Source organism: Phyllostomus hastatus, unplaced genomic scaffold (genome assembly GCF_019186645.2).
Source record: "Phyllostomus hastatus isolate PE091 unplaced genomic scaffold, TTU_PhHast_1.1 phas_scaffold_317, whole genome shotgun sequence".
NCBI lineage: Eukaryota > Metazoa > Chordata > Mammalia > Chiroptera > Phyllostomidae > Phyllostomus > Phyllostomus hastatus.
In genome coordinates, this window is record NW_025334023.1 from 1,036,645 (window position 1) to 1,048,913 (window position 12,269).

Here is a 12,269-nt window from a genome sequence, read left to right on the forward strand (position 1 = left end):
AACGAAAGGCAACCAATTGATGTGTCTCTCTCAAATCAATGTTTCTCTCCCTCCCTTCTCCTGTCTCTAAAACCAATAAGCTTGTCCTCGGGTGATAATTTTAAAAAAAAATGTAAGGTGGATTAAAGACCTAAACATATAAGACCTAAAACTGAAGTTTTAGGTTTAAAGTTTAAAATAAAAATTTTATTTTCTTTAAGTTTCACAACATTGTATTTGACAAGAATTTTCTGGATGTAACACTAAAAGCACAGGCAACAATATTAAAAATAAATTTAAACAAATTGAACTACATCAAAATTTAAAACTTCTGTACATCAAAGAGCACAAGCAACAGAATGGAAAGGTAACCTATGGAATGGGAGAAACTATTTTCAAGTCATATATACGATAAGATGTTAATAACCAGAATATGAAGGGAAAACAGCAGCTCAACAACAAAAATTTAAAGTGGGACTTGAATATACATTTCTCCGGAGATGATATACAGATGTCAAACAGGCATATGTAGAGATGCTCAACATAAATAATAGTTAGGGAAATGCAAATCAAAACCACAATGAGCTATCACAACCATTAGGACAGTTAGTTTAAGAAAAATAAATTTTTGAAAGTGTATGGGGAAATTAGAATCTTTGTGTATAGTTTGGTGGGAAAGTGAAATGGTGTGGCTGTTATGGAAAAGAGTATGATGGTCTCTTCCCCTCCCCCCCCAAACATTTTTTATCTTTTTTTTTTTTTTAAGATTTTATAATTTTTAGAGAGGGACGGGAGGGAGGGAGAAAGAGAGAGAAACATCAATGTTCAGTTGATGGAGGCCGTGGCCTGCAACCCAGGCACGTGCACTGACTGGGAATTGAACCTGCGATGCTTTGGTTTGCAGCCCTCGCTGAATCCACTGAGCTACACCAGCCAGGGCGATGGTTTCTTAAAAAATTTAAAATGACCAACAATTCCACTCTAAGTATGTATCCAAAAGAATTGAAAGGAGAATCTTGAAAACATGTTTACACACTCATGTTTGTAGCTGCACTATTCACAGTAGCTAGGAGTTGGAAGAAACACATCAGTGACAGATGAATGGATAAACAAAATTTATCTACATTCAGTAGAATATTATTCAGCATTAAAAAAGGGAAGGAAATTCTGACACAGGTGACAACATGTATGAGCCTTCATTATGCTAAGTGAAACAAGCCAGCCAGAAAAGGTAAATATCGTATGATTCCATTTTGAGGCATCTAGAGAGCCAGATTCATAGAAATAGACAGTAGAATGGTAGTTGCTAATGACTAAGAAGTAGGGGGAAATGGAGATGTTTTTTAACGCTATAGGTTTTCAGTTTTGCAAGACAAAAAAGTTCTGAAGATTGGTTGCAGAACAATGTGAGTACATCTAAGACTACTGAATATACAGTTAAAAATGGCTAAGATTGCAAATTGTATGTCATACCTTTTTACCACAGTAAAAATGTTTTTAAAAGTCATCTATCATTACATGCTAGTCACTGTGTTAGGTACCAAGCATACAGAATGAATAGGACACAGCCCTTGAACTCAGGTATTGATATTAGAAGGGTACATTAGCACTATTGTCATCTTCACACTCATTATTTAATGCATGATACTCCTTATATGATATTTTGCTGTGTATAATGCACACTTTTGTGCCCAAATTTTTTAGGGAAAAATAAGGGTACATGCTATACGTGGATAGTACTAATTCCATATCTGTATGCATGTTTTTCATTTTTATGCTTATGCATGAAAAGTGTAACTCTAGAAAGTAATAACGATATCCTTATGCAAAATAATACCTTAGAATACAATAATTGGCTTCATATATAAATAAAATACTGAATTAAAAAGTTAAAACGAAAGATTTTTTCCCCTGAAAGTCTGGGCCAAAAACGTGGGTACATATTATACACAGGAGTGCAGTACACACGGCAAACTGTAGTAACGTCACTCTGGAAGCATTTGCTGTTCATCAATGGTAGTTACTGCTGTCATTGCTGTTGTTGCTAAGTATGCTAGCATTGTAAGATCTTCACTAAGATTTGGGTCTTAGCACTGAACTGTGGCTACTGACCTATTCGCACTGAACAATGTCAAGGATGCATAACTTAAGTGTTATTAAAATTAGATTGGAATTAATTGTATACCATGGTAGTTTGGAATAAATGGAATTTAACCCTTGAATCAGATACTGGGCTAGTTGGTATGGGGGTTAATTCCTTGTTCTTAAGCTTATGTACTTTGGGAGATAAGACTCAAGTCTATGAAACATCTACAGAGTAATTCCAAAGTAACATAGGTACCTTTATTTGCTATTTCTATAGATGTTACTTGGCTTTCTGGTCTTAAATATGAAACATTGACATTTTACTTGGTTGTATGTTACAGGAAGGCTGAAGTTACATTGGATGGAGTTTGGCCAACAGATAAAACATCTCGTTGTTTAATAAAGAGCCCAGATCGACTTGCTGATATCAATTATGAGGGACGATTAGAAGCAGTTTCAAGGAAACAGGGAGCTCAGTTCAAAGAATACCGTCCTGAAACAGGTTCTTGGGTGTTCAAGGTATAGTCACTGAACTTAGTTATTCTTTTTTTTTAATTTTTATTTATTTATTTATTTATTTATTTTTGTTTTTAGAGATGGAAGGGGGAGAGGGAGAGAGGGAGAGAAAGAGAGAGAGAGAGAGAGACATCAATGTGCAGTTGCTGGGGGTTATGGCCTGCAACCCAGGAATGTACCCTGGCTGGGAATTGAACCTGGGACACTTTGGTTCGCAGCCCACGCTCAATCCACTGAGCTATGCCAGCCAGGGCTGAACTTAGTTATTCTTAACTATAGTTAGAGTCACAAAATATTTGTTATTTTCAAATTAGGAAATACATGTAGAGATACATTATGATTTGCTCCAAATTACATATCTAGTTAAACTCCAGAGCAATAAGACCTATTAAGATGTGGCATCATTTAGGGGCATCAGGCAGAATTTTTATCTCTTGATGAATCAACTCCTCCTAAATTGTCATTCTTTTAAAGATTTCTGGGATGAGAAGATTGCCTATCTCCCTTCCTTGATAGTTTAACCCATTGGTATCTTTCTCTTCTAGGCCATTTGGATTATTTAACTTAATAAAGGCTCTTGTGTTGGTAGAGAACAACTAGGCAGTATATAGATGTGAAAATAATAATGGCCCTTTTGTATTTCATTTCTTATGTTACTATATTTAGTAATTATATGAACAACTAGTATGTGCATCAACATCTAAATCTTAATAAAACAGTAAAGTGTCATGGGTGACATTTCATTGTGCTTTAAATAAATTTTTGATATATATTTTTTTAGCTAGTCTGCAAGATAACTAGCACAAATATTGTGGAAGCTCTTCTGAATAATACAGTGTTGAAAGTAATTTTGTTGGATTCTTTTCCTCTTAGGTCTCCCATTTTTCTAAATATGGCCTTCAAGATTCTGATGAAGAAGAGGAGGAACAGCCATCCAAAACTAGTACAAAGAAGTTGAAGACTGCTGCTTTGCCTCCTGCAGGCCAGGACACACCATTCCAGATGGCTCTTAATGGCAAACCAGTACCTCCACCCCAGGTAGAGAAAGGACAGTGAATTTGAATGGAATCCGTGATACAGAAGTTAAAAGCAAGTCACTCAGCTAGTACAAAGCTGTTTTATGACCCCCTGGAACTTTGAAAAGTACAAATATATTGCCAATCATGTTGAGACTAGTACAAGGGAGGGCATGAGGTGGTACTGGCATCTGTTTTTTATTTGAGAGATTTAAAGAATTCTCTTGGTCTTTGGATCATTCCTTCTACAGATTATCTTTCTTAAAAAGCTCCCACTTCATTTGGACTTGCTGAATTCTCTGCTCAGTGATCAACTTAAGATATAGCCTTTTGTTTGTATGAGTCGATGCAAAGTAAATCCTACTTTTGTGGACTGCTGAATGCAAGTTTAATCTTGTTCTTTATCTCCGTGGTTTTTTTAAAAGTTCAGTTAGTTTTCTGCAAGGATTTTTAACTGTTTTCTCAAGTTGTTTGCTTATACTTCAGGTAACTTCTTCGTATTATACGTATGAAAACGTATAATATTTGTATTTCAACAATACATAATCTTTATGAAAATAAAGTTTTAAGAACACAAATGAATTATTTGAACTGGGGAGGGTAGGGGATTCATTGTTTATTGCAATTTCTTGTATCATACTCTTTTTCAGTATTGTTAACCAGCATAAACCTTTTGTCCTTGCGAGGAAAGGTTTGTAATTTAAATATCAGGTGGTTTCATAGCCAGCTCATAAAAGATTTACTTTTATTTGGTGGTTTATATTTAATCAAGTTACAAAAAATTTTTTTTCTTTGCTGCCATACTCCCTCAAATAAGAGAGCTTGGTATAGAATTCCTTTGTAAAGAATCATCTCTACCTCTCAGCTGCTAAAAGCAGAACCTTTGGAATTTTTCATGCTACAGTTCTTACAGCTGCTGATCTGTACAATTTTTATGGTTTATTAAATAATTTCTTGGGAGGCATTTCCTGGAGATTATTATGTTTGTATGTTTATGTTTGCACATACAGAGTAAGGGGGAGGGTATGATAAAAGTGGGAGATGGGAACTATATTGATTTTTATGTTTATAATCTTTGTAGCATTTAGAATACTGCTAAGATATCTCTTCTGATCTAATGAAACACTGTAAATGGACTTGGTTTTCTGGTTTGTCTGTATCATACAATTTTTATAATCCCTTTCTTTCCGAAGTGTTTTTTGATCTTAACATATGTATTTCTTAGGATAAGAGATAGCCTTATTTTCTGCCAATAAATTAATACGGAGGAGCCTTAAAATACAGCTGTGGGGAAAAAAGCTTCATCCACGGACAGATGAAAATTTGTGAAATTTGACAATCAGTCGTTTTTAGGCTCTTTAATTTCCAGAATACAAATAGTAACAGATAATTATAAATTCCTGTGTTGACACTTGAGTAAATGAGAGCTCTTTGACAAACTGAACACCAAAAAGTTTCAGAACGAGGTTATAGGAAAAAGGTGATAAGGATCAAAATGACCAAAGAGGATACGATAGATAGAGGTCTTTTTTTCAGATACCTTCTTTGAGGAAGTTGGTAGGTAGCCTTTAACCTTTTGAATAGCGAAAGCAGAAATGGGAGAAATGGTTCAAGTTGTTCAGATATGCAGGCTGGGGTGTTAAAATAGTAAGGTAGATTCTAGAGAACTCTTCCTTCGTATTGCCCAGTGGTTGCACAGTTTTTAGTACCAAAGACCTACATTTTACTTGTCATGAAAATACTTAAGCCAACTGAACGAACTGGGAATGGACAGCCGAATCTTCTTATTCCCTGGGTCAAGAAAGGCTATCCTCATACTGTCACCTGGCCCCCTTAGAGAGGCTGATTTCCATGATACAGTGTTCTTTCAGTCTGCTGTAGCTTTTTTCCCCCTGCACACAATCTCAGGCTTTAGGAGGATTTACATTTGTGTTTAATGATCAGATTTATTCCACTGCCTTTTACATAACATCTTATGTCACCTCTTTGTAGTTTGTTCTTCAGCATTACTTTGCTCCTAAAAAGGAAGTAAATCTAAGCAGTCAAAAAACATAAGGTAACTAAAATTTCACGTAATCTTCTCTTCTATGCATTTTAAGTTAGGGCATATTTTAGCTGAGAAACCTTTATACAAGTGAAGTAGGGCAGTTGCAGAAATGTTTTATTTGGTAATTAGAACATTATTTCCCAAATGATGATCTGAGATCCAGTTTTTAGCTGGCTGCATCAATACCTTCAAATAAGTTTAAAATATTTTTAAGGAAAAGGGTGGTTAGGATGTAGAAGAAAACTCCATTTCACTTATGTATACATCTTTTAAAAGTAAAATGGCAGCTATCTAAATTTATCTAGACCAATATAGGTAATTTATCTAGGTCAATATATATTTTAGTATATCTATTTTATATTTTTATGTAATTTATATACATATAAAATGATTGTACAGCTGCAAGCCTGTTTGCTTCAAATATTATTGTTACTGAGTCCTATACCTCCTGCAGTGATACCCCTAGTGTGTGTGCAGAAATAACACACTTAACTTGGTGGGCATTTGAAACCCTGACATGAAATTTCTCTTAAGAACATAATGTTGACAAGGGTGATTTTCCAGCAAAATAAATATAAAACAATCTTTGCAGTTAAGAACAAAGCTATTTTGGAGACAGGCAACAGTAGTAGTTATATACTAGATTGAACTGTTTGCGTAAGAGGACAGTATGAATTATTTTGATACCTGCTTGACCATGAACTGGTCATTTACCCTTTGTAGAATAAGGGTGTCTTGATTTACTGTACCTGCTTTTATCACTCTACCTACTGGATTAAGAGATGCTTTATCTTTAGGGTATTGGCAGCTTCATTTTTCTGAGGAAAATTATTGTAAGTTAGAGAGTGGAGGTTTCTCAAAATCATTAAAAGTTTTAATCATGAAACCTCACCCCTCCCATCTACCTAAATAGGCAGTCATTTCAGCTATGTACTTAGAGATGTACTGTGCTGGTATTTAGACATGAGTAACATATCCCACCTTAAAGAGACTACAGTGTGGGAAAGGGAGAGTTAAAATGATACTCTGGCTGCTTCTCCCAGTACATTCTTTATATTTTCCACAGACCTCCCAGGAGATTCCTTTTTTATTGTGTCCTCAATTCCTTCTGAGCCTTTGTATTATTATTATTATTCTACTTTTATTTCCAGGACTGGCTCTGAAGAAGTACCTGATCTCCCAAGATTTCATTGAAAATAAACACAGACATATTTTGTGGGAGTTTATTGCAATTACATAGATACATTTTAACAAAACTCAGGGTTCCAGTAGCTTATCAGTCCTCATGGTTTCATAGTACTTCACTTTCCCCATGTCCACTTATTGGATGATATCTCAGCTTTGAGCTGTGCTTGAGGATGGAGCAAATAAAACCTTGATTCTTAGCATTCTTCTAAAAGATATGCTGACCCCTTAGGTCTCTAACCTAATTATTTGATGAGATCATTCCCATTTGCCTAAAAGTGTTCTAGGTGAACACCTCTTAATGTTAGCACTTTTCCTTTGTTGAGTAATAAGTTGGAACCATCTTCCCCTTTTTTCTTTTCCTCTCACCCGTCCTCACTCCTTCTTGTCCTGTCATAGTTAATCACCTTCTCTATGTGTACTAAGCACTGCATAAGGCAATATAATTAACAAAGAAAGTGTTCAGTGAATGTTAAATTTACCAACGTGTTTGGTGTTATAGCAAACAGCAGGCCATGTCTGTTTTCAAGCCTCAACAATCTGGTGGGATATATATATGTATCCCCCCAAATTATACTATATTGTGATACATTGTATAAAATAGGTATAGAGAAGGTGTTATGGGAGCCAAACAGAGGAGAGTACTGTGAGGTTGACAGAGGGTGGGAATTTGTCCTAAAAGTGCATTGGTTAAAAATAACATTAGGGGGCTATTGGAATGAGTATTCCCATAGTCCTTGTAGTTGTAATGAGTACATCATCACCAGGGCTGCATTTTTCCCAGAATTTTAAAGCATAAAAGTAATCAGACCTGCCTGTTGCTTCCCCAGTAGGTAAAAAATGGTATCATTTTTGCCTTTTGACTGTTATCTAGCTTCCAGTTTCTTGAAGCAGGCTTTGGTGATTGGTCACGTCTTAAACAGCAGTTCACCACATATCTAACACCTTGATTTTTCTACAGTTATAAATGGGAGCAGTCATCCTTTTGGTAACTTTTAACACTTTTAAGCATAAAAGAATTATTTCTCATATTAAAATTATTCCTGATAATATTACTTCGTTTTCTCTTTCGGGAAATTAGACAGTCCTTGTATCTTACATGGTACTGCATAAGTAAACCTTAGGATTCAGTCGGATTCAGTCACCCAAAAGATGAATTCCAGGCCTCACATTGTGTTAGAAATTTATTTTTAAATGGTTTCTTTAAAACAATGCAAAGTTAGTAGAAACTTTGGTATTTGTACCTTTTATTCTTTTCCCAGTGGCTTCTAGCTGCAAGGCAGTGTGGGTGCAGGGCAATGACCCTGTGTAAATTGGAAAATGGTAATTGCTAGCTAAATTAAGTAAGGCATAGTCTTTGTCTGAAGACCACCATTTGTTCATTATGGATGTTGCCTTAGGTCCAGAGACCAGACCATGATATTATGAAAAGGTGATTGTATGAACTGTTATTTGGAACCCAAATACTTAACAGTGGAAAAGTTTTAAATAATTGTTGAATCTTTTTTAGCAAATATACTACCTCACATTGTATAGAATGGGCAGAATCTAATATTGCTGTATCATATTCTGAATAAACTACATATGTCTTGAAGCTCTATGTCTATTTGGTGTAATTTAATGCTGCTTCCCTGATCTTTCTACTGTCTACAGAGCCAGAGCCCAGAGGTGGAGCAGTTAGGGAGGGTTGTGGAACTGGACAGTGACATGGTAGATATCACCCAGGAGCCAGTTTTGGATTCCATGTTAGAAGAGAGCGTGCCTGAGGATCAGGAACCTGTGTCCGCCTCAACACACATTGCATCTTCACTGGGAATTAATCCACATGTTTTACAGGTGAAGTCCTAACCCACCCTTACTACAACAGGAAGCCAAACTAATACTTATTTCCCTTGCATCATATCAGACATCTTCCTTCATTTAAGAGCATTGAGTGCTAACTGGAATAAGAAAAAACAGGAATACAGCCCATGTTTGAGCCTTATTTTCCCATTCAGGGAGGAAAGGCTATGTTGGATTCAGAAGGCCTGGATTATATCTAATTCCAATTTTATAACTATTACTATGTGACTTTTCACTTTAGGCAAGTCACTTAACATCTATGAGCACTGATTTTTCTCTATAAAATATTACTTTATTTACTTCATAGGGTAGTTTTGAGGCTCCTGCAAGTGCTCCACAAAAGTTAAAAAGAACACCTAGTAGATTCCTTTTTCTTTATGCTCTCAACTTCCACTTGTCCTTGCCTTTTGATATGTTAATTAGTTTAGCCTTTGGGTTGTGTTTGACTTTGAAATCATTTAGCAGATGTGAGTGATTGCTAAGGGCCAGGCTCTGATAAAACTAGATACAATGGAGGGAGGAATATTCTATAACTTCTATCCTTCAGGTACTTTGAGTCTGGTACACAAATGTTATACCTGCTCTGGGCACAACCTTGAGGCAGAGTGATTTATTTGTTGTAAACTGCATTTTTTTGGTGGCCTTTGGATTTGGGGGAGCACATTCATTCTATAGATATTGCCTTTTTAGATCATGAAGGCATCATTGCTTGCTGATGAGGAAGATGCAGATATGGTCCTGGATCAACGCTTCAGCCGCCTTCCTTCTAAAGCAGATACTTCTCAAGAAATCTGTTCTCCCAGACTCCCCATTTCAGCATCCCACTCATCAAAATCCCGTTCATTAGGTACTGTAAAAATGCTGTTTTATAAGAAAGCTATAAAGTTCTACTTTTCACGTATCTTCTAAATTGAGTCAACTTCTCTAGCAAATATACTCCTAAAGGCTTTGACAAGGATGCCAAGAGAAAATGTACTATTATATATATATCTATTATGTGGGAACAGTTTTTAAAAACCGTGATTTGCTTTATTGGTGCTGCTAAAGAAGTTTAATGGAGAAAAAAGCATCTGTGTTTTCTTTAGCGTTGCGTTTCCAATTGCTTATGAATGTGGATTTGATCATCTATATCACATTTCCTGATTTTTATCAGACCATAGAGGAAATAGCAAGTTGTCCCACATTATACTCTTATTTTGCAGTCCTGACACTCTCCCTATTGCCTTTTAGGGGCAAACGTTGCTTCTCATAATGCACAAAACTTGTCAGATTTCTCCTTTTCTGTAAACCTTCCCAAATTCCCAGGGAAGTCATTATGTGTTTGATTTTAAAGCTCTCCCTTTTCTGGTGTGCTTGTATCTGTGTGTGTGGGATTGGAGGTGGTGTTGTCAGCAATGGATATAAGCAGATGTAAAGTCAAAATATCTTGAAAACCAGAGGAGCTACCAGGAAGAGATTTCTTTATGTTGTCTTAAAAACTAAATGTTTATTTTTCAATTTTGGGGGTGCCCTAATATATTAACTTTCCATCTTTAATACTTTAGTAAAATATCAGTTAAACTTTCATAAACCTTTTCTATAATGGGCACTACATGAAAATCTCATACTTCAACAACTTAGCTCCTTGCTTTAGTCAGGAACCATATAAAATCGGAAAACAGGCAATAGCAACAAGAACTGTCTTACTGAAAGACACATGTTTCATCTCAAGATGCCTTGTTGGGTCTGTGTTTCTTTAAGTCTAGCATTGAGCGTTTCAGTGGTAGGAATTTGAGTTTTGATCTTTTTTAGCTTTTGATAATTGACTAAGAAATGGTTACATTTGGCAGTCTGACAGGGACCATGAGCATTTGTATCATCTTTCAGTCCTGTGGCTCTAGTAGCTTTGTGGATTTGGATTTGAGCCCAGTGTTCTTACTTATACAATGAAGATAATAATGTTCTTAATTTAATGAAGTTATTAAAGAATGAAGTGAAACAATTTATAGAAATTGCGTATGCAGAGTCTGCTGCAGATAAGTGCTAGATAATTTTTTGCAATAGTAGTAATGTTTATTAATGTTATTGTTGATGTCATCATCATGAGAATTTCTGCCTTGATTTTTCTGGTTGAAAGAGTAATTTCTGCAGTATCTGATTTAAACCTGCTTCTGGTCTTGTATATCTGATTTAATTAGTTTGGTAAAGCTGTAATTGTGACCTCACTGATTGTTGTTCAAGAAGCAATAGTATATATTATCTAATAGCTTTCTCCCCCTCCCTTATTTTAGTTGGTGGGTTACTGCAATCAAAATTTACAAGTGGAGTTTTTTTTTCACCAAGTGCCTCTGTGCAAGAATGTCGCACTCCCAGAACATCATCTTTGATGAATATCCCATCCACATCTACTTGGTCTGTCCCTCCACCCTTGACCTCTGTGTTTACAGTGCCCAGCCCTGTCCCTGAGGTTCAGTTGAAAACAGTGGGTACTCGCAGACAACCAGGCCTAGTGCCTCTTGAAAAGTCTGTTACCTATGGCAGGGGGAAACTTTTGATGGACATGGCCCTATTTATGGGACGCTCATTTCGGGTTGGTTGGGGCCCCAACTGGACTCTTGCTAATAGTGGAGAACAGCTAAGTGGCTCTCAGGACCTGGAAAATCATCAGATTGCTGATTCTGTGGAATATGGATTCCTGCCTAATCCAGTAGCTGTTAAATCGTGAGTCATATTTTCTTACACTTTTTTTTTAAAAGGTTTTGTTTATTTTTAGAGGGAAGGAAAGGGAGGGAGGAAGAGAAGGATAGAAACATTGATGTGCAAGAGAAACATTGATTGGTTGCTTCTCGCATGTGGGGACCTGGCCTGCAACCCAGGCCATGTGCCCTGCCCGGAATCAAACCAACGACCTTTCAGTTTTCGGGATGACACCCAACCCACTGAGTAAGCCACACCAGTCAGGGCTCCTTATTCTTTTTGAGAAAGGCAACATAGTAGGTGAGAAAAATTTTTTATCTTCACGAAATCTTTTTAGATATATTCTTAGCACAGTTTTAGATAGCAGAAGATACCTATATAATTAAAAACCATCAAGGTAGTGGTTAAACTTTAGTTGGAAAATTGACAGAGATAATGCTGCAGCATTCCTTGGGCTTTCATTCTTTTCATGACATTAGTCATTTTTTAGTATTTTCTCACATATTTGCGATTTCTTCATATGTAAGGTATACAAGGTCTGTCCAGAAGGTATCCAGCCATATTATGTGAAAAACAGACACTTATTAAAGAAGATACAAGATACATGAAACATTGTACATAGGACAATGACACCTCAGTCCCTTTCAAAGTAGGCACCTTGGGACCTCACACAGTTCTCCCAATTGGCATCAGTTTCCCCATTATATTTTCCTGAATCTTACTGATGGTCTGAAATCTCTTCCCTTTCAAAGGTGATTTTAGTTTTGGAAAAAGCCAGAAATCCCAAGGTGCCAAATCTGGGCTATTGGGGAGCTGAGTCACCTGGGTAGTTGGATATTTCACCAAAAATCCCTACATGAGATATGATATGTGAGCAGGCACATTGTCGTGATGAAGCTGCCAATCACCAGTTGCTCATAGCT

General features: G+C 36.3%; 1 protein-coding gene across 4 annotated transcripts in view; it reads left to right on the forward strand.

Annotated features, from left to right (window-relative positions):
- Positions 1 to 12,269, forward strand: part of NUP98 (nucleoporin 98 and 96 precursor) — a 107,104-nt gene that overhangs the window by 74,950 nt on the left and 19,885 nt on the right. For all 4 annotated transcript variants that reach the window (XM_045817787.1, XM_045817789.1, XM_045817788.1 and 1 more), the window contains 5 exons: positions 2,406 to 2,583; positions 3,454 to 3,618; positions 8,482 to 8,664; positions 9,361 to 9,517; positions 10,941 to 11,370. In XM_045817787.1, coding sequence (XP_045673743.1) covers positions 2,406 to 2,583; positions 3,454 to 3,618; positions 8,482 to 8,664; positions 9,361 to 9,517; positions 10,941 to 11,370 — 1,113 coding nt within the window. The remainder of the gene's footprint in view (positions 1 to 2,405; positions 2,584 to 3,453; positions 3,619 to 8,481; positions 8,665 to 9,360; positions 9,518 to 10,940; positions 11,371 to 12,269) is intronic.